The sequence below is a fragment of the Sus scrofa genome, chromosome 6, assembly GCF_054392235.1.
Source record: "Sus scrofa isolate SSC_HxYL_T2T_F1_AM1 chromosome 6, Sscrofa_HxYL_maternal_Yorkshire_Landrace_v2.0, whole genome shotgun sequence".
NCBI classification, from domain to species: domain Eukaryota; kingdom Metazoa; phylum Chordata; class Mammalia; order Artiodactyla; family Suidae; genus Sus; species Sus scrofa.
This window is the reverse complement of record NC_139388.1, coordinates 169,006,413-169,031,832: the sequence shown is the minus strand read 5'-3', so window position 1 is coordinate 169,031,832 and position 25,420 is coordinate 169,006,413. Positions and strand designations below refer to the sequence as shown.

General features: G+C 50.1%; 1 protein-coding gene across 2 annotated transcripts; it reads right to left on the bottom strand.

The window, feature by feature from the left end:
• Positions 1-873: 873 nt before the first annotated feature.
• Positions 874-21,838, bottom strand: CYP4A23 (cytochrome P450 family 4 subfamily A member 23). 2 transcript variants are annotated; one of them, XM_084965167.1, is made up of 12 exons: positions 21,625-21,838; positions 11,047-11,188; positions 10,333-10,377; positions 9,727-9,854; positions 8,602-8,726; positions 8,077-8,231; positions 7,538-7,644; positions 7,263-7,453; positions 7,016-7,149; positions 6,051-6,115; positions 5,829-5,905; positions 874-1,899 (listed from the first exon to the last, which is right to left on the bottom strand). In XM_084965167.1, exons 1-12 carry the CDS (start codon positions 21,799-21,801, stop codon positions 1,731-1,733), a joined length of 1,515 nt encoding a protein of 504 aa, XP_084821293.1. In that variant the 5' UTR covers positions 21,802-21,838; the 3' UTR covers positions 874-1,730. The 2 variants fall into 2 exon arrangements, with proteins under 2 accessions (XP_084821293.1, XP_084821292.1); XM_084965166.1 differs by having other exon boundaries at positions 7,263-7,644.
• Between the last annotated feature and the right edge of the window lie 3,582 nt (positions 21,839-25,420).

Here is a 25,420-nt window from a genome sequence, read left to right as displayed (position 1 = left end):
TCTCCTGTGGCACCGAGGGCCCTGGGCTGGGAAGGACAGGGTGGGGATCAGAGGAGGACCCTTGTGCAGAACCAGTAAGAGTGCAGGGGTGCTTGCAGAGAGGCTGGGGAAGGAGTGCGAGGGGCCTGGGGCTGGTCAGGGCCCAGGGTTGGGGGAGAATGGACCAAACCCAGTCTCCAAGAGTGACCGGGTGGAAGAGGCCCCTCCTCCCTCAGGGTGGCCCAGCAGACAAGCCAGGGCTACAGGGGCTGTCCTGTGCGGGAGGGCCCACTGGCTGGTCTCTGCCTAGGGTCTGACATCCTCTCACACTGGCCAAGACTTGTGGCCACCTGGTTGCTGCCTTGTGACAGCTGTCCACTTGTGCCACTGAGGAGCCTGCTAGCCCTATGCGGGAGGAAGGGCTGATGGGACTGGTGACACGGTCAGGCTGGGTTCTTGTCCAATCTCACTGGGAATGAAGCACTGAGCCGTTGAGCCCTCACTTGCCCCCAGGCCTGTAAGGCTTTCCTGCTCAGGAGCAGAGGGGCTCTGGCTGGGCCCCACTCTGAAGAAGGTGGTATGAGGAAGCCACCGCGGAGTAGCAGGGAGGGGTAGGCTCCTTCCTGACAGGTGACAGGTGAGGGGTGACAGGTGTGAGCTTCTCCCCTCTGAGCCTTTGGAGACGAGCCCTTTCTCCTAACTCAGCTGCATCGGGAGCCTCAGGCTCTGGGCAGGGTGTGGGGCCTCAGGGCCCCAGGGTGGGAGGTGGCAGGGGCACTGGGACACGCTCAGCCTGCTGGGGTCCTCCCCTCCTCATCTCCTCTGTCTTTCCTCCCTTCCATTCCTTCTCTCTCTTCCATCCAGCCATCGCCTCTCAAAGGAAGACACACAGACTCCAGGTGACACAGCGAACTTTATCAGGGAGTCGGACAGAAGGGAGGCCACGTGAGGGACAAACATGTAGACCCCCAAGGCACGGGACAGATGGGGGCCCAGAGTGATGCTAGCCACCCAGGATTTGGCAGGCTGAGCAATGGCTGCCCAAGGCATCCACCTGGGATTCTCGGAGCCTCAGAGTAGCTGTGTTTTCTCTGAGTGGGCCCGTGAGTCCACCAATGCCCTTATGAAAGTGCAGGTGATGTGAAGACGGACCTAGAGGGCCATTTAGAGATGGCACTGGATTTGAACGTGGAGGAGCCTCCAGGCGCCAAGGAATGCAAGGACTGCAGCTCTCAAGCCTCAACAAGGCAGAGAGAGAGAGAGAGAGAGTTTCTCTCCCATCCCTACATAGGGGTCCTGCCGACATCGTTGCTGTGGTCCAGCCACACCCATTTCAGACGTCTGATTCCAGACCCATCAGAGGGTGGTTTTGTGTTGTGTTAAGTCACTAAGCTTGTTGGAACTTATTGGAGCAGCAAAAGGAAATGAATCCATGGACAGACAGAAAAGCAGAAAGGCAGAAGGACAGGGAGAGGGCAGACCGACTGGAGGACGGCAGGTGGTGGCTATTTAGGTGGACAGGCAGAGATCCGGGTGGTTCAGAGACAGATGGACAGATACACAGACAGGGAGCCTGGAGAGAGGTGAGAGGGAGAAGGGCAGAATGTCCGATGAGGCAGGAGGCAGGGCATGAAGTCGCCTTGCAGGTGGCCCAAGAGAAGGGGGCAAAGAGGCAGGGGACAGGGGAGAGGGACAGCAAGACAGGGTGGCCAGCAGGAGGCCTTCAGAGCTGGTCCTTGTCCCCCCAGCGGTTACGGGAGCTTGCGAAGCTTCAGGTGGATCCCATTTTTGGAGTTCAACACGACTTCTGGAGTGGCAATGGGCTTCCTGGAGGGATCTGGTGCCAGCTCAAAGCGGAGCAGGGTCAGGGCCACAGCCACCTTCATCTCGTTCATGGCAAACTGCTTCCCAATGCAGTTCCTGGTTCAGGGAGGGAAGAAGAAAGAAGTGCTGTCAAAGCCTGTTCTGGGCAGGGCCGGCTCGGGCCCCTGAGCGCTGGCCAGAAAGAGGGCATTCAGGGCTGTCCGAGTGACCCGGCCCGACCCCCTTTCCTAACAGGTCACACTGGTCTTGCTGCCCAGCCTTGGTCCTGTTTGCTGTCCTGATTGGGTGATTTCCATTCTTCTATCTTCCAAGTCAGTAATTTGTTGCTCTGCGTTACTCATTCTGCTCAAAAGTGCCTTTAACTCCGCTTGCATCTCCGCACGTTTTCTAGGTTTTCTTGGCCCCTCCTCGTGTTTGCTAGAGCCTTTCTAAAGTAATCTGCGGTCGTGCTTATGTCTGGTCTTAATTCCTACATATTTGCTCTTAATTCCTTCAGCATTTTCACCATCTCCTTTTTGAACTCAGTGTCGGATGGACTACAGAGGTCTGCTCCATTGTTTGCTCCTTCAGGTGAATCCTCCTGCTCTTTTAACTGGGAGTGGTTCCTGAGCTTCTTCATTCTGCTTACATTTTTCTTCATCTGTGAGTTTAGGGAAAACAACTCCTGTAGGCTTGGTGGGCGGTTTATATGCAAGCGCGCCCCTGGGTATTTTGTGAGAGCTTGTCCTTTATTTTTGGCTGAGGGTTTGGATGCTTGGTCTCCCTGTCCTCACTGTGCACAGGCTGTGATCTCCTTGATAAGGTGCTGTGCATGCTTCCAGGGACGCTGAGGCCATGGGCAGAGCCAGTGTCTGGTTGCTGGGCCCTTGACAGTGGCAAGGACCCGAGGGAAGATGGCACAGGCTGCTCCGGGTTGCAGGGCCCTGGGAGGTGGCACAGAGTCTCAGGCAGGTTTAGGCAATTCCCGGAGTGTTTGGCGGTGGCATTGGCAGTGGCAGGGCGGGTGCATTCCCAGGGGAGGAAGAGCCACAATACGTGGCGTTGGGTTGCAGTGCAATCCTCTGTGCCTACCTCTGAGGTGATCGGGTTGCCTGTCCACAGAGCCCTGGTGGTGGCGGACCATGCTCAGCTCTGGCTGGTTTGCCCCCATCGGCTGTAGAGCAGGCAAGAGGCACCCCGTTGCACTTCTCCCACGTAAGAGGTGCCTAGCCACCCAGAGCCCTGACCTCCAAGCATCTGCGAGTGCCCAGAGAAAGACATTCTTATGGTGGCCTGCCCCTCTTCTTCTCATCCTCCCCAGCAAGAGCACCTCGGTTCTCCCATGGGCCCAGACCTCCTCCTATTTTTTCTTGGTTGTGGCACCCTGCTGGCCAGCCCCTCTCTAGCCCCCCAGGCTGTCTGCACACAGCCAACACGAGTCCTTTCCCCAGAAGCAAACTGCCCTCTGGAGCATGAGTGTCAGCGCCCAGCCCCCAGGGGATCATCCCAGGCTGTGGGGTGCCAGGAGGTGGTGGTGGTCTGCACGGCTTTCTCTCGGCTTTGCCCTCTTCAGTCCAGCTGTTGCACTTTTCTCTGTGACGTTGAGGTCCCTGCGTCTTGGCTGATCTCTCTGACAGTTATGTGGCTTCCGAGGGTGTGGGTTCCTCTCCTCTTTCACAGCTCCCTCTCAGGAGTGCTGGTCCCATCCTGACTCCTTTCTCTTTCTCTCTGTCTCATGTTTCCCCCTTTTGTTCTACCCACTTATGTGGAGGGGTTCTTGCCCTTTTGGGAGGTGGAAGGACTTCTGCCAGCGTTCAGCAGCTGTTCTGTGAATCGTTCAACGTGTCAACGGGCAACGTGTTTGTGGGAGCAGGTGAGCAGGACGTCTTACTCCTCTGCCATCTGGATCCTGCCCAGCGATTGTTTCTTGACTCTGAACGCTTGGAGGCAGGGCCAGGGACTCTGGCTCTGTGTTCGCATCTCCAAGTGACAGGGATAGAGTAGGACAGTTAGTTATACAGGTGCTTGCCAAAGTCCCCCAGGAGGGGACCACAGATAGAGAGAAAAACCCAGGGAACTTTGGGAGAACACTGCAAGTGATTAATCGCTCAAGAGAGGCATCGGCGTGTTGTGAAATGAAGCAGAACTGATGAACTGTGAAACCATAAGTAAATACAGGAGCTACGCCTCAGGTTGGCCAGTGAAAGGTAAAAGGCCTGCATTCAAGTTCATCGAGATCATGAGCCTTGGGATCAAGGACAGGAAGTTACGGGGAGGATGCTATTCCAAAGCAGGAGACTCTCTTTCTGGGAACCTGAGGTGAGTCAACCTATTTTAGCGTATGTTACCACCCTTCCGCAGTTGGAATAAGCACCATGGCAGTCCTGGTTGGACCTCAGAGGGTCAAGTATTCTCTTACAGGCTAGGAAGGAGGAGGGAATGCCGTCAGCCTGCGGTCTGCTAGAGAATGAGGAAGCGGAGGGTCTTTTCGCACTCGCCACCTCCTTGGATTATAAGGATGTAGCCCACCCAATCCTCGGGGCTGACCCTTCTTGCCTGGCGGCTCGTATTCCTCACAAGGGTTCTACCTTAATAAATCTATTGCTGGCCTATCACGGGGTCTCTTGATGAACTGCTCCTGCTCTGAGGCGCAAAGAACCTGAGTCTCAGTAAGTCCAATACCGGGTGAGTGATTTTATTTTTTAAAAAATTGGCTTCAAGTCCCAATCTGTTTTTAGGTTGTTTTTGTTCGAGGTATTTCAGGTTTCTGAAGCACAGGGTTTGGCACACAGAGAGCGGCTTGGTAAATAGTTTTATGCTTGAATCAAGCTAAGGATGGTGAAAAAAACCTCTCAGTGAAATAAAAGTCCATGTCCATTTTTTTTTTTGTCTTTTCCTAGGGCCACAGCCACAGCCACGCCAGATCCGAGCTGCATCTGCGACCTACAGCACAGTTCACAGCAACGTCTGGTCCTTAACCCACTGAGCGAGGCCAGGGATCAAACCTGCAGCCTCCTAGTTGCTAGTCGGATTAGTTTCCACTGCGCCACAATGGGCACTCATTTTTTTTTTTTTTTAAATTCAATATTTATTCTGATCTAAGAAGTGAACAGCCCAGTACAACCCGCCCTCTAGTGACAGATTCAGTGTGTGCAGACAATGTCTACAAGGAAGGCCTGGACTCTTGATTCACACATTGACTACTTCACAGAATTATGGATGAACTTCAAACTTGTTTCGACAAATGACAAAGGTGTGGAAATTACCTTACAAATGCAAGTGTCGTATCCAAATAGAATGTAATATTTTATATTTTCTCTCAAAAGCACTTGATTGCCCTGCGTTTCCTGACTTTTCTTTTTTTTTTTTTGGCCAAAGTTAGGCTGTGTGAAATCTGGAACTGAAGTATATAACTCCCACTAGATACAAAGAAATTTGCTGACTGGAAAAAGTCCAAGGCTATGTGAATATTAATGCGCTGTCAAAATTTTGTTGGGAGAGAGCACAAAATAGAGAACCCTGCAGTGGGCTGGAAACTGGCTTCAAGGGGCAAGAGTCACCGTTCACGTATTTGGCTTGAACAATCAGGACAGGGAAGGCAGCTGGAAACCCAAACCCATTTATATCGCAGTGAGACCCTGAGCGTCAGATTGGGGAATGGAGCAGAAGGGGCGGTGGGCTGGATCAATAGCAGGCGAAGAGAGAAAATCACCTTTAAGGTAACTGAGATTTGTGTAAAAGAAACATCTGACCTTCATATTTCATGAAAAATTCTACGGCTGAAAAGGCACACGCCTAAAGCGAGGAAACCCCCAGAACACTTTGGAAAGGCCACTGACTCGGAGATGTGTCCGGCCGCTGGGAGAGTCTGGAGGTCAGGAACTGGGGGGCGTGCTCTGAAGGCCTTTTTGTACATGGACACAGCCTCCTTCTCAACACACCAACATAAAGGGCATGACGGCACGTAGCACATATGGACACAGGTGGGGACAGACGTGGGGTCACACCCAGAGACACACTGCTGACCCAAGTCCAGAGGGGCTCACCTGGATCCTCCTGAGAAGGGCATGAAGGCATGGCTGTGTCGAGCAGAACCCGGTGCAAACCGGGATGGGTCAAACTCCTGCAGAGAGAGCACAGGGGCCAGGAAAGTGGCGTCAAACTCCTCTCAGCCACAGCGGACAAGAATCCCAGAGAAGGAAGGAGCGGGAGGAGGTGTTGCTCTGGGGACAGCATCCCATCCCTCCTCCCGGGGACCCTCCTCATACCTCTGGGTTCGGCCACACCTGCGGGTTGTGGTGAAGGCCGTAAATGGAGAGCGAGAGGATGATTCCTGTGGGGAGGGCAGGGGGTGAGAAGACTGATGGTTCCCGTGGCAGCAGGGGTTCTGTGCCTGCACAGAAGACTTGGCAGCCGCCATGAGAGCCACTCCCCATCACTCTGAATGAATGAGGCTGAGGCAGGGGAGGTGGGCTGGAGGTGACAGAGCAGGGGATCAAAGACCAGGAGCCCGGAACCATGACCCAGCCCTGAGAGGCCAAAGACCTGGAGGCTTCCTTTTAGGAGTGACTCGGGTGACAACTCCCACTTGTCAAGTGCCATCCGGGAGCCCCTGAGGAATAAGCATTGACGCATCGACTCCTCACAGCAGTCCTCAAGGAAGGCACTCCTACCCACGTGTCTAGATGAGGACCCGAGCCTCAGAGAGGCCATGCGGCAGGTCTAGGACCCCACGGCCGGGAGGTGGCAGGGCTGGGCCTCAGTCCCAGTGGGAGGTGAGCCAGTGGGTGGCCTCCAGCCATGGCAGGGCTCTCAGACCTGGTCCTCAGCTGCTGTCTGCATCCCCCTGAGGGCTCCTCAGGGACTGGCCACCTGACCTGGGGACAGTGGGTTCCCGGAGCTCCCTCATTACTTGGACCCCTTATGGAATGAACCACATCTTCCCCTGCTTTTGTCTCCTTGTCTCCCAATTCTTCAGGTCCCAGGGAAGTTGAATCTGAGGGCTCGATGAGAAGACGCCATTCTAGGGCTAGCATTTGTATGCTGAACTTTTGCTGTGTTCAATTTCTATATCAAGCATTTCACCACCGCATCCTAAATAGAGAGTCAATATCAATTAACTTGAGGCAGGAATGGGTCTGCAAGTGTGGCTGGTGGGCAAGTTCATGTGGATGTCTGATCTCCCATGTTTTCAGCGAGATGCTGAGGTTAGTGGGTGTGGTGATGCTCATACCTGCAGGTAAGGAGCGTCCATCAGGGAAGGTGATGGGCTTGCTGAGCTCTCTGCTAACTCCTGGTACTGGCGGATAGAGTCTCAGGGCCTCCTTGATGCACATGGTGGTGTAGGGCATCTGGTCCAGGTGGTCCCTGAACAAAGGCCATCCTGAGGCTGGGCAGAGTTGGGGAACGGGGGAGTCTCCACTCACTGGGGGTGGGGGGTGGGCGGTCCGTGCGGGGCTCTCCGTCTCTGGGACACTCACCAGGTGATGGAGGTGCCGTCCCCCAGGAGGCCTTGGATCTCCTCCCGACATCTCTGCTGATGCTCAGGGTGGGAGGCCAGAGCATAGAGGATCCAGGAGATGCCACTGGCTGTGGTGTCATGACCCTCGAACATGAACGTGTCCACTTCGGCACGGAGGTCGGTGTCCGACAAGCTGTTCCCCTTCTCCATCTGAGGAGGCAGGGGGAGAGTGCAGCTTTGCCCCTTCCTCTGTGCTTCTGGGCAAAGCCTCAAGCCTATGCCCCCAACACTCACTCGGGCAAGGAGGAGGATGTCCAGGAAATCCAAGTGCCTCTTCTTCCTCACGTTCTCCATCTCTCCCTGCTTTTGCAGCTGCGCCTTCCGCAGCTGGATCACTCGGTCTGTTTTGGAACAGCGGTTCCCAGGCTGAGCTGAGAGCTCCGGGGGCCAGGTATATCATCCAGGGTATCCCCACTGCCCCTCGTGGCCCAAGTTGGGTGTTGGGTGAATCAGGATGTGGGAGGGCATGGTTTGGCATGTCTGGGCTGAGACTTCCAGCCTCATGCGACACAAGCCAGGATTCCCCCATAACACAGGTCCTAGGGGCTGATGGCACTGGGTCTGAATCAGCTGTCACCAAGCAGTGTCCCATGAAAATCCCTGCACAGCACCTGCCACCCTGACATCTTAGTCCCCAGTCCCTGTGCCAAGGTGACAACCAGCGTGGCGATGTCTCCGCTGCTGAAAAGGACACAGGATACTCTCTTTACCTCAGGGACAAGGCCAGGAGTTCCCGAAGAAGGAGGGGAGAAACTCAGAACTAGAAGCGGAACCTGTGTGTTGATGGGCTATCCTGGCGGCACGGTGGTTCTTACGGCCTTCAGGGCTCAGCCTGTAGATGATGTCATTCTGGAGAAAGGCACTCTTCGTACGGGTAGAAAAGAGATTTTTGAGATCCCAAATGGCCTGGATGTAGGAGTGGGAATCCCTGAAAGGGAGAGGATGAGAGGAGACTTTACTGGTGGGAGACCTGAATTGGAGAAGGAGTAGGGCTCTAGGGGGAGGTGTCAGTCAGTGGGGACAGGCAGCACTGAGGCCGTTGCCCTTCTGCCGCACAGCCCTCCAGACCCTCTGCCCTTCACCAGTGGCCTGAGTGGCCAGGCGTCTCCCTGTGTCAGGGATCAGGATGTGTGACTGAGTCTGGGTTTGGTCTGGGCTGGAATTTGCCCGTGGTGGGGGGCTCCCTGCCGAATGATGCCTTTTGTGCTGAAAAGCATCCCGCTGTCCCAAGTGCCTGCCAGGGTGGTCCTCCCCAGCTGGTGAGAACAAGCAGCTGCCACTGCAGGTGTGTCACTGACCCGTCTGTCTGGACGCTGCCCTGGTGGCTGAAGGCGCACTTCATGATGGTGTCCAGGGTCATCAAGGAGACGGGTCCCACGATCTCCAGACGTGGGTCCTGGGCGACGAGCTGCTCCCACTTGTCCTGTGGTGGGAGGGGGACAGTGACCCTGCTCTGCTCTGGTGCTGGCAAGGCCAGGCTCTCTCTCTGCCTCTCCACGTCTTCTGATGAGATGTCTCAACTTTCTAATGGTGTGTGTTTCTCACCTTGAGACTGTAAAGCACGTGAGTAATCTGATGGCTGTTTCAGCCCTGTTACATAATTATACGGTTTGTGTGTGTGTGTGTGTGTGTGTGTAATTAACTAATTCTGTTCTCTTCTATATATTCCTAATGAGTTCCAAGTTTTAGGATCAGTCCATGATGATAACCTCCTTTTGGCAGATCTGAAAGCAGAGTTTCTGACAGGACGAGGGGGGATCTTGTGTGTCCTGAGGTTGGAACTGGCCATAAGTCTTCCAACATCAGCTAGTAAATTTGTCAAGGCAAGAAAACGCCTAAGGGTCTATACTGGGGCCCCTAGGAATGGACACAAGGTCCTTCTCTTCCTTTCACTCATCCAGTGCTAGCTGAGGCCTGGTGGTCCACCGTCTAGATCGGAGGTGGTGTTTATCGTGGTCCAGCTCCGTGAGTGTGGACCTGGCTACATTTCCTCCCACGGGTGACTCACTTCCATTCCGAAACCCTGGCACTGAGGCCAGAGTCCTCCTGGGCAGCATCCTGGCATCTCCTCGCTGCCCCTGAGCTGCCTTCCCCAGGCCGGCCATTGCAGCTTACCCTGTGATCCTGAAGAAAGACCCTTGCTCTAGTCCACTTTGTGGAAGAGGTCGTGATTGTCAGGGAGTCGACCCTGAATTCACCACGACCATTGCTCCCAGGGCAAGGAGCAAATTGTGGATCCAAGCTGGTGCCTGGGTGCTTTTCTGTCCCATCCCGTTTGGGGGAGCCCCATTTCATAGCATGTTCTTAGCACCTCATTCTGGAGGCCTGCCTGATGGCTGCCTGAGGGACACAAATGTCTGAGAGTGGACTCTGTGAGTTGTGCCGGGGGTGAGTGTGTTCAGGTGAGACAGGGATGGACTCACCAGCATCACTTGGACAGACTTGGCCATGAGACCTACGTAGGGCTTCAGGATGTCATAGTGGAAGGCTGGGGTCAGCATCCGCCGACGCTGGAACCACGTCTGCCCATTCAACAGGAGCAAACCACAGCCTGGGTGACAGATGGGGGTGTGTGTTGGTCTGGGAGACGTGATCAGATGGGTGACCAGGGACAACTCGGGAAGAAGCAAGGGTTTTCGGAGAAGGCGCATCATGGCAAAGGCAGGAAAGGCCAATATACTTCACTTCAGGAACGTGAATGGCCCCCAAGCCTGGTCATCAAGCCAGAGATTAGGGCAGCTCCGAGATAAAGGTTCTGAAGATATACGAGTGCAGGTGATAAAATGACCTAAATAAAAGTCATGCTGAGAACTTTGGAGAGGCCTCAGAAATGATGCTGAAGAGGGTGAGCTTCAGGAGGACTCTCAGCACCATTTGGAAGGGTGGGGTTTGTATCAGAGACGAGACTTTATTCAGAGATGAGGGTGGTAACTCGGTGCCAGGCACCTGTTTTTCTCCACGATCCAATGAGGCAGCCCTTGGCAAACCTAACTGGTGCGGGGACTACATGTATATTTAGATGTACTTACCAATCCAGGGGATCAGCAGTCTGTAGACAACAGAAGTCTTGGGGTCTGAAAGGTAAGGAAGGAAAATGGAGGGGACGAAACATGGCAGGCAGCCCTAAGGCAGCTGTGGTCCAGACCAGGGCCTGCCAGCCCTTCCTGATGAATGGCAGCTGGCAGTCTGTCTCAAGCCACCTCCCACTTGCCTCCCCCGCCCCCAGTCCAGACTCTCTCTGTCTTGCTGGTCCCCGTGGGCTCAGGAAGGCAGACTCAGTGTCCCAGCAGAAGAACACCCACAGGACTGACATGGTGAATTGGCAGGAAGCATAACCTCTGTCCTCAGTGTCATAGCCTAAGACGGAATGCCATGGTTTCCCTATAATTAGCAGTGTTGTAGCCACCCCATGACCCAGGAGAGGCAAGAGGGAGACGTGCCCAGTGGAAATCAGTGTGGATGGGGATTGTCCTTCAGATCTGGCGTCATCTCAGTTTGGTTGGAAGAAAGAAAGAAAGAAGGCAGGAAAGACAGAAGACAGAAATCAGCTCCACCCAGCTGGTTAAGCTTTCACTCTGAGCAAATTCTGTTGGCGTTGGCCTGCCTTGTGGGCTGGGAGAATGTTTGGAAGAGTTGAGGCATTGATGGCTGAAGTGTCAGTCTCTCCTGGAATTTCACAGACCCAGGGCCATGCACCCAGGAGGGAGGGTTTTCTCCCATGTGGATGGGGGTTTCCCTCTCACCTGATCTCGCCAGGACCACCTTCATGTAGTCAGGGTCATAGACCAGTACCATGGCTCTTGTTCCCCACCGCCAGAGAGCACAGGCACTTGGGTATTTCTCTACCCTTTTCAGGAGGGGTGGCAGCTCGCTTTCCTCTTGAAACTGTCAGCGGGAGAGAGATAAGTCAAAAAACCCCTTCTTCTGGCTCCAGGGCTAGGGAGGAGGGCAGGAGGGCTACAGGGAGATAGGTGTGGATCTGTCAGCAGGACTAAGCCTTCAGAACTGTTTCTTATGACCTGGGCTCTGATCCAGACCTGGCTGGCTGTCCAGCCTTGTCCTAGGTCCAGATTCTGTCCCATTGTCATGAAGAGCCTTGTATGGGCCATCACCCTGTACTGCCTATAAACTTACATCAGGGACCGACTCCCTGGTGCTGGAAACCTTTGGAAGTCATGTGTCCTGCATTTGCATAGACTATTGATGACAACCTTGTATTACTCTGTAAGCCTTTTTCATACAGTTTGCTCTTTTAGGGAATAAAATGGATCATTTTTAAAATGAAATTTATATACTAGTTGTATTTTACCATACTCGTTGTAATATGTTTTCAATATTATCCTAGTACACATATAAATTTTTTTTCAAGATAATCATTCCCTTTTTTTTTTTTGGTTCTTTTCATTAGAGTGTGTTTAGTGTTCCATTAATTTCTAATGCACATCAAATAGGCCCAGTCACACTTACCTATACATTCTTTTTCTCAGACTATCCTCCGTCGTGTTTCATCACAAGTGTCTGGATTTAGTTCCCTGTGCTATCCAGCAGGATCTCATCGCTAGCCTACTCCAACGGCAATGGTTTTGCATCTATTAACCCCAGACCCCATTCCTTCTGACCCCCACCTCCTCAACCTTGGCAAGCACTGCTTTGTTCTCCAAGTGCACGAGTTTCTTCTCTGTGGCAAGATTCGTTTGTGCAGTATTTTAGATTCCAGATATAAGTGACCTCATATGGTATTTGTCTTTCTGACGTACTTCACTTAGCGTGAGAGTCTCTCGGTACATTCATGTTGCCGCAAATGGCCTTATTTCGTTCTGTCTTTATCATTGTGTATCTATACCAATTCTTCTTCTTCTCTTGTTTTACTTAATGGATTTCATTGCTTTTACAGGTTACAACAATCATCATAACCAAACCCTACAGCATGTCCACCGCCAACCCTCGGTACATCCCCCCGCCCCCCAACCTGTCTCATTTGGAAGCCATAAGTTTTTCACAGTCTGTGAGTCAGTATCTGTTCGGCAAAGAAGTTCACTGTGTCCTTCTTTTAGATTCCACATGTCAGTGATAGCATTTGCTGTTGGTGTCTCATTGTCTGACTGACTTCACTCAGCATGCTAAATTCTAGGTCCATCCACGTTGCTGCAAATGCCATTATTTCTTTCCTTTTAATGGCTGTGTCGTATTCCGCCGTGTGGAATCCTCTTTATCCACTCCTCTGTCAATGGACATTTAGGTGGTTTCCATGTCTCGGCTATTGCAAATAGCGCTGCAATGAACACTGGAGCACACGTGTCTTTTTGAGTCATGGTTTTCTCTGGATAGATGCCCAGGAGGGGGATTGCTGGATCAAATGGTAGTTCTATGTTTAGTTTTCTGAGGAATCTCCAGACTGTTTTCCACAGTGGTGGCACCACTTTACATTCCCACCAACAGTGTACTAGGGTTCCTTTTGCTCCACACCCTCTCCAGCCCTTCTTGTTTGTAGACTTTTGGATGATGGCCATTCTGGCCAGTGTAAGGTGGTACCTCATCGTGGTTTGGATTTGCATTTCTCTAGTAATGAGTGATGTTGAACATTTTGTCATGTGTTTTTTGGCTGTCTGTGTGTCTTCTTTGGAGAATTGTCTGTTTAGATCTCCTGCCCATTTTCTGATGGTGGTGTTTGTTTTTTTGGTATTGAGCTGCAGGAGGTGTTTACCAATGTTTGGAGATGAATCCCCTGTCGGGTGATTCATTTGCAAATGTGTTCTCCCATTCTGTATGCCACATCTTCTTAATCCATCCATCGGCCAAGGGCCATGGAGGTTGTTTCCATGTCTTGGCTATTGTGAATAGTGCTGCAGTGACCCTACAGGTGCACATGTCTTTTTCAAGGGAACTTTTGTCTGGAAATGTGCCCAAGCGTGGAACTGCTGGGTCATACGGTCATTCTATACTGGGTTTTCGGAGGAACCTCCATGCCCTCTTCCATCGTGGTTGTCCCAGTTTACACTCCCACCAGCAGTGTAGTGGGGACCCTTTTCTCCACGCCCTCCCCAGCGTTTGTTGTTTGTTGTCTTGTTAATGATGGCCACTCTGACTGGTGTGAGGTGCTACCTCAGAGTCGTTTTGATTTGCATTTCTCTAGTAATGAGTGATGCTGAACATTTTTTCACGTGCTTGTTGGCCGTCTGTATATCTTCTTTGGAGAAATGCCTGCTCAGGTCATTTGCCCATTTTTCAGTTGGGTTGTTGGTTTTGTTGTTATGGTTGAGTTGTCTAAGTTGAGTGTCTATTTTAGAGATTAATCCCTCGTCAGTTGTATCCTTTGAAACTATTTTCTCCCATTCCTTAGGTCGTATTTTTTTTTTAAAATATGGTCTCCCTTGCTGTGCAAAACTTGTCCGTTTGATTGGATCCCAATGGTTTACTTTTGCTTTTATTTCTGTTGCTTGGGAGTCTGACCTAAGAAAACATTTGTATGGTTGATGTCAGAGAATGTTTTGCCTGTGTTCTCTTCTAGGAGCTTGACGGTGTCTTGTGTTATGTTTAAGTATTTAGTCCATTTTGAGTTTATTTTTGCGCATGACGTGAGGTTGTGTTCCAGTGTCATTGATTCAAAGAGGCTGTCCATTTTCCCCAGTACCACTTGCTCAAAAGACTGTTTTGTTTTACCCCCCCGCCATTTTCTTTCTTTCTTTTTTTCTTTGTTGTCTTTTTAGGGCCCCACCCACGACTTAGGGAGTTTCCCAGGCTAGGGGTCAAATTGGAGCTGAAGCTGCAGGCCTACACCACAACCACAGCAACACAGGATCCGAGCAACGTCGGCGACCTACACCAAAGCTCACGGCAGCGCCGGATCGTTAACCCACTGAGTGAGGCCGGGGACCGAACCTGCATCCTCATGGATGCTGGTCAGATTTGGTTCCCCTGAGCCACAGTGGGAACTCCTTTCTCCCAATGTATAGTCTTTCCTCCTTTGTTGAAGATTAATTGGCCGTAGGGCTCTGGGTTAATTTTGGGGTTCTCTCTTCTGTTTGACTGGTCAGTATGTCTGTTTAGGCACGAGTCCCACACTGTCTTGGTGACTGTGGCTTTGTAATATTGCCTGAAGTCTGGGAGTTCTGCCTCCTGCTTGGTTTTTGTTCCTTAGGATTGCTTTGGCAATTCTGGGTCTTTTACGGTGATATAAATTTTTGGATTGTTTGTTCTAGTTCTGTGAAGAATGTCACGGATAATTTCACAGGGATTGCATTGAACCTGCAGATTGCTTTGGGTAGTATGGCCATTTTAAAGATATTGATTCTTCGAGCCCAGGACCATGGAATATCTTCCCATGTCTTTGGATCCTCTTCAATTTCCTTGATTAATATTTTATAGTGCTCAGCCTATAAGTCTTTCACCTCCGTGGTCAGGTTTGTTCCCGGGCATTTGATTTTTTGGGGTGCAGTTGTGAAAGGTATTGTATTTGGGTATTCCTTTTCTAATATTTCATTGTTAGTATACAGAATGTTCCTAGCATTCTGTATTCTGTGCTAATTCAGAATGTTGATCTTCCATCCTATTACTTTGCCGAATTCATTGATCAGTTGGAGTAGATTTTGTGGGGAGTCCTTAGGCTTTCTGCATGTAGTATCATGTCATCTGCATACAGTGACAATTTTACCTCTTCTCTTCCAATTTGGATAGCTTTTATTTCTTCTGTTTGTCTGATGGCTGTGGCTAGGACTTCCAGCACTATGTTGAATAAGAGAGGTGAGAGTGGGCATCCTTGTCTTGTTCCAGCTTTCAGTGGGAAGGTGGAAGGGGCTCAGCTTTCCCCCACTGAGCGCTATATTTGCTGTGGGTTTGTCACAAATGGCTTTCATTATGTTAAGGTATGTCACCTCCATACCCACTTCGGTAAGAGTTTGTTTTGTTTTTGTTTTCTTTTTTCTTTTCTCATGAATGGATGCTGGGCCTTTTCAAATGGTTTTTCTGCATCTCTGGAGATGATCATGTGGTTTTTGACTGTCCTTTTGTTAATGTGGTGTATGGCACTGATTGATTTGCATGTGTTGAACCATCCTTGTGAAAGTGGGATGCATCCCACTTGTTCCTGGTGCGTGATCTTTTTTGTATGTTGTTGGATTTGGTTAGCTCAAATTTTGTTGAGAATGTTTGTGTCTGTATTCCTCAAAGCTATTGGCCTGCCATTTTCGTTCTTGGTAGTGTCTTTGTCTGGTTTTGGTATTAGGGTGATGGCGGCTTCATAGAATGTCTTTGGGCATGTTCCTTTTTCTTCAAGCTCTTGGAAACGTTTAAGAAGGATGGGTATAAGTTTTTCTTTTTACGTTGGGTAGACTTTGCCTATGAAGCCATCCAGTCCTGGTGTTTTGTTTGTAGGGAGTGTTTGTCGTCCATTGTTCATATTCAATTTCGTTTCTAGTGATTGGTTCCGTTCAGTTGATCTGTTTCTTCTTGATTCAGTTTAGTGGGTTGTGAGTCTCTCAAAAGTTGTCCATTTCTTCTAGGTTGTCAAATCAGTTGGCCTGTAATCGTTCACAGTATTCTCTTACGGTTTTTGGTTTTTCTGCAGTAACCGTGGAGATTTCTCCTTTTTCATTTCTTCTTTTGTCTCTGTGGGTTTTTTCGCTCCTCTTCTTGGTGCGTCCGGCCAGAGGTTTGTCAATTTTGTGCTCCTTTTCGAAGAGCCAGCTCTTGTCTTTTGTTGAGTTTTTTCTACTGGTTTTTGAATCTCTATTTTATTGGTTTCCTTCCTTCTGCTGACTTCAGGTTTTGTTTGTTCTTCTTTTTCTGATTGATCTAGGTGGTGGGTTAGGTTGTCGATTTGAGATTTTTCTTCTTTTCTGAGGAAGGCCTGTGTCACTATGCACTTCCCTCTAAGCACTGCTTTTGCGGAATCCCATAGATTTTGAATGGTTGTGTCTTCATTGTCTTTTGTCTCTCGAGGTATTTTTTTAATTTCCTTTTTGATTTCCTCATTGACCCACTGGTTTTTAGCTGCATGCTGTCAGTTGTTTTTTCTCCTTTCTTTTCCTGTGGTTGCTTTCTAGTTTCATGCCCTGGTGATACATCAGAGAAGATACTTGAAAGAACTTCTGTAGTCTTCAATTTGTTGAGGATAGTTCTCTGCCCCGGTATGCGGTCAGTCCTTAAGAATGTTCCATGTGCCCTTGAAAAAAGACTATTCTGACTTTTTGGGTATGTAATATCCTGAAAATGTCCACTAAGTCTATCTTTCTATTGCATCGCTGAGGATCTCTGAAGCCTTCTCGATTTTCTGCCTAGAGGATCTGTCCACTGATGTGAGTGGGGTGTTAAAATCTCCTGCTATGGTTGTATTCCCATCCATTTCTCCTTTTTTGCCTGTTAGTATTTGCCGGATGTATCTGGGTGCTCCTATATTGGTGGCATATGTATTGAAGGTTGTAACATCCTCCTCTTGCATGGATCCTTTTATCGTCAGACAGTGTCCTTCTTTGTCCTTCTTTCTGACTTTCACTTTGATGTCAGTTTTGTCTGAGTATTGCGACTCCTGCTTTCCTGCCTTGTCCATTGGCATGAATTATCTTCTCCCATCCCCTCACCGGCCACCTCTATGTGTCCGTTGCCCTTAGGTGAGTCTCTTGAAGACAGCATACTGTAGGCTGTTGCTGTTTTATCCAATCTGCCATTCTGCGTCGTTTGTTTGGAGCATTCAGACCGCTGGAGTTCAAGGTAATTATTGATAGGAATGTATTTATTGCCATTTTAAACCTTGTTGATTCTAGGTTTCTCCTTTGTTCCTTTCCTTTTTTGGCTGGGTGATTTCCTTTTATTTTACGGTTTTGTCCTTTTCTGTTTAGTATTTGTGAGTGCAATGTGGTTTGGATTTGTGGTTGCCCTGTTTTTCCAGTATGTTAACCCCCTCCTCTATCTGCTTGCTTAACCCGATAGTCATATATAAAGTATATTTAAATATATATTTAAATATATTATTTAAAAAAGAGTCTAGATGTTCTTGCTTTCCTTCCCCACGGTCTATGATTTTGAAGTTTGATTAACCCCTTCGTGTTTGTCCTTCTCCTGTCCCTTGTCCCTTTCGTAGTAGGTTATCTTTGTCTCCCTTCAGATCTGTATGCTGGCTTATTGAGGTGACTGCTTTCCCATTGTGATTTCCTCCCTCCCATTTCTTTGTGCTTCTTCTTTAGTCAGAGAAGCCCTTGCAGTATTTCTTTTAGACTGGGTTTAGCACTTCTTTACTCTTTTAGCTTTTGTTTGGTGGAGAAGTTCTTTCTTTCTCCTCCTATTCTACACGGTATTCGTGCTGGGTAGTTTGTTCCAGGCTGCATATTTTTCCCTTTTAGAACTTCGAATATATCTTGCCAGTCTCTTCTGGCCTATAGCGTTACTGTAGAGAAATCGACGGATACCCTTACGGGGGTTCCCTCAGAGTTAACACTTTGTGTTTCTCTTGCTGCCTTTAGAATCCTCTCTTTCCCTTTAACTTTTGCCGTTTGTTATTCTATTATGTCTTGGTGTGGGCCTTTTTGAGTTCAACGTCTTTGGAGCCCTCTGTGCTTCCTGTATCTTGGTAACGGTTTCCTTTAGGTCTGGAAAGTTTTCAGACATGATTTCTTCACATGTGCTTTTAATTCCCTTTTCTTTTTTCTTCTCCTTCTGGAATTTCTATCATGCATCGATCGGCCTGCTTTATATTATCCCATAGATCTCTTATATTGCTTCATGACTTCTCATTTGGCTTTCTGTCTGCTGTCCTGACTGGGTGATTTCCATTATTCTATCTTCCACGTCACCGATTGGTTCCTCTGCACTATTCCTTCTGCTTTTTAGCGACCTTAGCTCAGTTGGCATCTGTGCAAGTGAATTTTGTAATATTCCTTAGTTCCTCCTTGTACTTTCGAGTTCCTTTCTAAAGTAATATGCGTTACTGCTTAGATCCACTCTTAATTCTTGATACTCACCCTTGATTCCTTCAGGATCTTCACTATCTCCCTTCTGAACTCAGTGTCTCCTAAGCTGCAGAGGTCTGTTTCCTTGTTTGCTGCAGTGCCCAGAGTGTTGGACAGTGGCAGCAGCAGGGTGGGTGTGTTCCCAGGGGAGTGAGAGCAACAGCAGGTGGTGGTTGGTTGCGGTGCCCTGTGTTTTTGCCGACCTCTGAGGTGACTGGGGTTGCAGGTGGAGCCTATTCCCAGACCCCTATGGGGGGCAGGCCAGGCCTCCTTCTGGTTTCTGAGATGACTGCTGTAATGTGTCCCTGCCACATGTAGTTCACACAAGAGGCACTGTGTCGCCCTTAGCCTCCCCGCTTCCCTTAGCTCACCCAAAGATGCCTGGCCACCCGTGGCCCACACAAGAGGCCCCCAGCCTCCTGTAGCCTGAGCAGGCAGATTCTCTCCATCCATAGCCTGAGCCAGTGGCACCCCACCCTCTGAGAGTCTGCGTGTGAGCAGGGAAAGACATCCCTATGGCGGTCCACCCCTCCTCCTCTCACCCTCCCCAGCAATGGCGCCTTGCTTCTCCTGCAGGTCCAGATCTCCTCCCGGGTTCCCTCGGCTGTGGCATCCACTCCCCAGCCCGTGGCACAGTGCTCCCTGGCCCCTCAGGCTGTCTCCACACAGCCAACCCTGGTCCTCTCCCGGGAACTGACTTTCAGAGACTGAGTCTCAGCACCCAGCCCCCGCCCGAGTGTCTCAGGCTGTGCCATCTGGGGCGGTGGTACAGATGGTCTATGCAGCCCTCACTCTGCTTTGCCCTCCTCAGTCCAGCTGCTGAGCTTTTCTAGGCGACTCTGAGGTCCCTCCATCTCGGCTTATCTCCCCGTTGGAAAGGTGTCTTCCCATGACGTGGGTTCATTTTCCCTTTAACAGCTCCCTCTCAGGATTGCTCGCATCCTCGTGATTCCTTCTCTCGCTCTCTTTTCTTTTCTTTTACACAATATGTGGAGGGTTCTGTGCCCGTTTGGGAGGTTTACGTTCTTCTGCCAGCGTTCAGTAGATGTTCCGTGTGAATGGTGGCACGTGTAGATGTGTTTTGGGTTGTGTTTGTGGGGGAAGGTGAGCACGACATCTTACTCCTCTGCCGTCTTGATCCCTCCTACCATAAATGTTTGTTTATAATAAATTATGTTTAGGATGTATATGGCTAAGTGAAAAAAAAAAATCCCAGTAGTCACGTGTGTGTATAAAGTTATTTTACTTTATAAGCGTCTAGGCAGTTGTAGGACAGAATCTGTATGTATAGATATGAGAAGGGTGTTGATTTAAGATTTTGATGTATGGATTTCTTTTTTGCTATTCGCCTGCACCTGCAGCCTATGGAAGGTGCCAGGCTAGGGGTTGAACTGGAACTGTAGTTGCAGACCTGTGACACAGTTGCAGCAGTACTAGATCCTTAACCCAGTGAGCAAGGCCAGGGATAGAAGCCTCACACTCACAGATACTGTGTCAGGATTTAACCTGCCGAGTCGCCACTGGAAATCTTGATATGTTGCTTTTCATCTTATTTTCACTTACCAACAGCCAGCAGCTTTTGTGCAATTGCCCCTGCCTTCAGGAATCTTTTGAAACGCCTCCGTGTGGTTCACAAAGGCCTTTGCTTTCTGCCTCTCCCTTCTCTAGCCTTGCCTCCTGACACCCTGGCCATTGCACAGGCCCCGCCACTGGGTTCCCAGAGATGCCGCTGCCCTTGCTCCGTGGTGGCTCAGTCTGCTCTCACTTCGGTGCCTCTGCCCATGTTGTTTCTGCTGCGTGGTGTCCCCAGCCTCTTTGCCACAGAGCAACTGCCTCTCTTCCACTTCTGAGACTCAGCTTTGTCTCTTGCCCTTGGCATTCTCGACCCCACGGGGCCCGGACAGCTTCCATTTCACGGGCTTCTATGTACCCCACAGCCACTCCCTGCCCATTGGAGGGCCCACGCTCCGCCTGCGTCCTCTGACAGTCAGGACTTCCCAGCTCTGGGGCAACCTGCCCTCCTGGGGGCCAGGTCCCTTCGTCGAGCACATATTTATTGAGGGTTGACTCCGTGCCAGGCCCTGGTTTGTGGCACTGATTTAGGCTGTGGCTCTAGATCCTTGTCCGTCTGCATCCCCCAGTCTCGTGGAGGAGACAGAAGGATCAAGAGGCCGTGAGAGTAGAGGATCATGCAGGGGTGATGGAAACCAGACAAGGCCACAGGGGCTCACGGAGCAGAGTTCCAGAGGCTGGAATGCACAGGCAGGTGGGGAGGCCCCTGAGCATCTTGGGGTGAAGGAGGTTAGGGAGGGGAAGGAGGGAGGGAGTGGGCCAGTGCCTCTGGGCTTGGCAGCTTCCAGTTCCCATCATGGCTCCACTCTGTTCTCATCAGGCTGCCTGGAAAGAGGGGCCTCTGCTCCCTGCAGTCCCTGATCTCCCCCTACCATTTGTTTAATCCACCAACCCTCGGTGAGCCTCTCTCCGTGTGGCCCCTTTCTCGACCAGGCCAGTGCTGCCCGAGCTGGGTGGGTGGGCGCTGCCCTTCCTCAGCCTGCAAGCTCCTCCTTTCCCTCCTTTCTGTCACTGCACACAGTGGCCTGACGGCCCTCTGGGCCAGGCTCTGTGCTGGGTCCAGGGGCTGAGGTATTACTTGCTTTGCGGCAAGAGCTCGGAGTCCAGGGAAGGCGGAGCCCAGGTGGGCGATTATGCAACTCAGATGTTATTTGTCCCTCCCTGACGCCATCTTGGAATCCTGGCTCAAGTGTGCCAGCAACTTATGAGACTTGAAGTTCTGAAACTGCTGTATGGAACATCTCTGAGTCTTAGGAAGCTAAGCCTCCTTGTCCCTACAGCTTATTGCACCTGCAACAAGCAGCTGAGCCTGGTACCTGAGAGCTGACAAGTTTTCAGATTGCTGTCTGTTGTCTCCAGGGACAATGAGGCAGAGGGCGGGATCCTTCAGACAAAGGTCTGGGCTCCCAGGCAAGCTCAAGGCAGAGAGTACGGCATGGTACCCCTGGGGCAGGGAAGCCTCTAGAAGACTGTTCTGTGAGAAGAGCTGAAGCTGCTGAGCCTGAAGATGGAGAGACTCGGGAAGGAAGAGCCATTGTCCTCAAAGGGCAGGGCTGCCGGGACAGCCTGCAGATGCACCGAAGGAAGGAGTGTGTGACAGAGCCGAGGACACCAGCCCAGGGTCCTGTGAGCGAGGGAGCTGCCCGGACTGGGATGAGGAGCCACGACCTGAGAGGTGAGCTGGCTTCTTACATGGGGCCACCTGCTAACAAACACGAAACTCTGTCCCTTGGACTTGCTGGCCGTGACCATGCTCCGAGAGTGCCCGGCCCTCCCTGCCCTCCCACTCCCGGGTCCCCTCTTACCTACCTCCCTGCTGTGTCCATAGAGCCAGTGGGAAGGAGGGGACGGGAACTGCTGGAGGGCTTTGAGCAGCCACTGTCTGCGCAGGTAGAGCTGTGCTGCCTTGAGGAGAAGTAGCAGCAGCCCGAGCAGGGAGGCCACCTGCAGGAGCCCAGAGACACTGGCCAGGGCAGGGACCGTCATGGTGCACGGGCTTCTGGATGGCTGACTGTCCCTGACTGGGGCTGACCTCCCCTGAGCATCCAGCCTAGTCAGGGAGGATGGCCCCGCCCACCTGGGGGAGGGTGGTGAGGAGGGTAGAGGTCAGAGCTGGGCCTCCAGATATGCTAACTATGGAGGAAATAGTGTGCGCAAAGCTTTGTCCGCGAGAGGGACAAAGGCCGTGCAAAACCCACTTTTCCTTCTCCACATCACTCGCCAAAGAGTTCATGAGCATCTGCAACCTGCCAGGCAGTCGGCTAGGTGCTGGGACACAGCTGCGAGCAAAGCAGACATGAACTTTGCTTGACTCCCACACATTCACTGGCTCATTTGCCCTACGTGCAGTAGGTGCGGTTACCTCTATCGTTATCCCCCTTTCAGAGGTCAAAACCCATTTCAGAGAGGAGAGGTGATGTAGCCAGAGGAACACGGCCTTTGAGAGTCCCAGCTGAAATCCTTGAGCTCGCAGCCCTTCTCTGTTGGACCTCAGACTGCCAGCCTCAGCTGCCTCTGCCAGGTCCCCCCACGGCTTGTCCCAGTCCACTGTGTGGTTGTGTCCTGGGAGACTGTGCCAGTGGACGGAGCTCTGGGCTTGGAATCAGGAGCCCCAGCCCCAGGGCAGCCTCACCACACATGCAGCTAACAACATGTACTCTCTGAGCCTCCGTTGCTCCTTTGAAAGTTGGCATGTTAGTACATTTCCTGTGTACCTCCTGTGACTACTCATTCGTTCATTCAGTCATTCACTCAGCAAATATTTCTCTGGCTCTACAGGTAAAGGCCGAAAATGGTATTAGTACAATAAAAATGACAAAGGTTGTCCTGGAAGAATGAAGAGTGACTGGGACAACCAGGGAAGGGGAAAAGTAAAAAAATTCAGTGGACTTGTAGGGCGAATAGGAACTCACCAGGCAGAGAGTGCTTCTAGAGGGATGGGGCCTAAAAAGTCATGGGCATCAGTAAGTTGCCAGATACCAAATTAAAACTCAGAAGTCAAAGGCATTTCTATGTAATTACATGGGGAGATGAGATTGAGAATTTAGGGGAACCATCCCATTTAGCATCACATCGAAAAGATTAAAACACTTAAGAATAAACTTACCTAAACAGGCAAAAGACCTAGGATTTCCCACCATGGCTCAGTGGAAATGATTCTGTCTAGCTTCCGTGAGGGCGCAGGTTCTATCCCTGGCCTCAGTCAGTGGGTTAATGATCTGGCATTGCCATGAGCTGTGGTGTACTTCACAGAGTCTACTTGGATCTGGCGTTGCTGTGGCTGTGGTGTAGGCCAGGGGCTACAGCTCTGACTCAACCACTAGCCTGGGAACTTCCATATGCTGTGGGTTTGGCCCCAAAAAGACCAAATAGATAAATAAATAAATAAATAATTAAAGAGAGAGAGAGAGAGAGACAAAAGACCTCTGCACTGAAAACTATAAGACACTGATGAAAGAAAGCAAAGATGATACAAACAGATGGAAAGTTTGCAAGAATCAATATTGTCAAAATGAATATCCTACCCAAGGTTATCTTCAGATTCAATGCCATCCTTATCAAAGGACCAATGACACTCTTCACTGAACTATAACAAAATCTTTAAATTTTTTTTATGGAATTTAAAGACCCCAAATAGCCAAAGAAATGTTGGGAGAAAAAAAAAGAACAACAGGAATCAGTCTCTCTGACTTCAGACTATAATACACAAATACAGTTATCACACCCATGTAGTTCACATAACAAAAGCAGAAATAGAGATCAATGGAACAAGATGGAAAGCCTAGAAATACACCGATGCACCTATGGTTAAGAGTAACCTAAGCAAAGTATCCAAGAACACACAGTGAGGGAAAGAGACTCTCTTCAACAAGTGGTTCTGGAGGTCCCGTCGTGGCTCAGTGGGTAACGAATCTGACTAGGAACCATGAGGTTGCGGGTTTGATCCCTGGCCTTGCTCAGTGGGTTGAGGATCCAGCGTTGCCGTGAGCTGTGGTGTAGGTGGCAGATGTAGCTCAGATCCCGCGTTGCTGTGGCTCTGGCGTAGGCCGGCAGCCACAGCTCCAATTCGACCCCTAGCCTCGGAACCTCCATATGCCGCAGGAGCAGCCCATGGAAATGGCAAAAAGACAAACAACGACAACAACAACAACAACAACAACAACAACAACAACAACAACAACAACAAAACCAAGTGGTTCTGGCAAAACGGGACAGCTACAAGCAAAAGAATGAAGTTAGAACAATCTCTAACATCGTACACAAAATAATCTCAAAATGGATTAAAGGCATAAATTTAAGGTGAGACACTCTAGAACTCTTAGAGGAAAACACAGGCAGAATGCTCTCTGACATAAATCTCAGCAACATCTTATTTGATCCACCTCCTAGAATAATGACAATAAGAACAAAATAAACAAATGGGACCCAACTAAATTCGAAAGCTTTTGCACAGCAATGGGAACCCTTCAAAGAATGCAAAGACAACCCACAGAATGGGAGAAAATCTTTGCAAGCAGTGCACCGACCCAAGGGTATAATCTCCCACATATCAGTACCTCAGATAACTCAGCAACGAGTACACAACCCAACCGAAAACTGGGCAGAAGATTTAAATAGACCTTTCTCCAAAGAAGAGATATGGATGGCCAGGAGGCATAGGAAAAAATGCTCCACCTCACTAACTATTAGAGAAATGCAAATCAAAACTACAACGGGGTACCACCTCACACCAGTCAGAATGGCCACCATTAACAAATCTGCAAATAACAAATGCTGGAGAGGGCGTGGAGAAAAGGGAACTCACCTTCGCTGTCTGTGGAAATGTAAATTGGTACAGCCACTGTGGAAAACAGCACGAAGGTGCCTTAGAAAGCTAAATATAGAACTACCATATATATATGACCCAGCAATCCCACTCCTGGGCATATATCCAGGCAAAACTTTCATTCAAAAGGGTACCTGCACCCCTATGCTCATAGCAGCAGCATTCACAATAGCCAAGATGTGGAAACAACCAAAACGTACATTGACAGATGAATGGATTAAGAGTTGTGTGGTAATACCAAGAGATACAATGGAATACTACTCAGTCATAAAAAGGAAAATATAATGGCATCTGTAGCACCGTGGATGCAACTAGAGACTCTCACCCTAAGTGAAAGAAGTCAGGAAGAGAAAGACCAATACCATATGATATCACTTATATGTGGAATCTATAGTCTGGCACAGATGACTCTACCTACAAATAAGAAACAGACTCATGGACATAAGAGAACAGACCAATGGTTGCCAAGGGGGAGGGGGAAGAAGAGGGATGGATGGGGAGTTTGGGGTAGGTAGATGCAAACTCTTGCATTTCAAATGGGTAAGCAATGAGGTCCTGCTGTATATAGCACCGGGAACTCTATCCGGTCCCTTGGGAAGGACCGTGATGGAAGATCATACAAGAGAAAGAATGTGTTCATGTGTATGACTGGGTCACTAGGCTGTACCACACAAGCCGGCCTAACACTGGAAATCAACCATACCCTAGTCAAAAATAAACATCAAAAAGCCGTGGAGATCATACATGAAAGAGCAAGGGATGGCGATACCTTCATCTTCA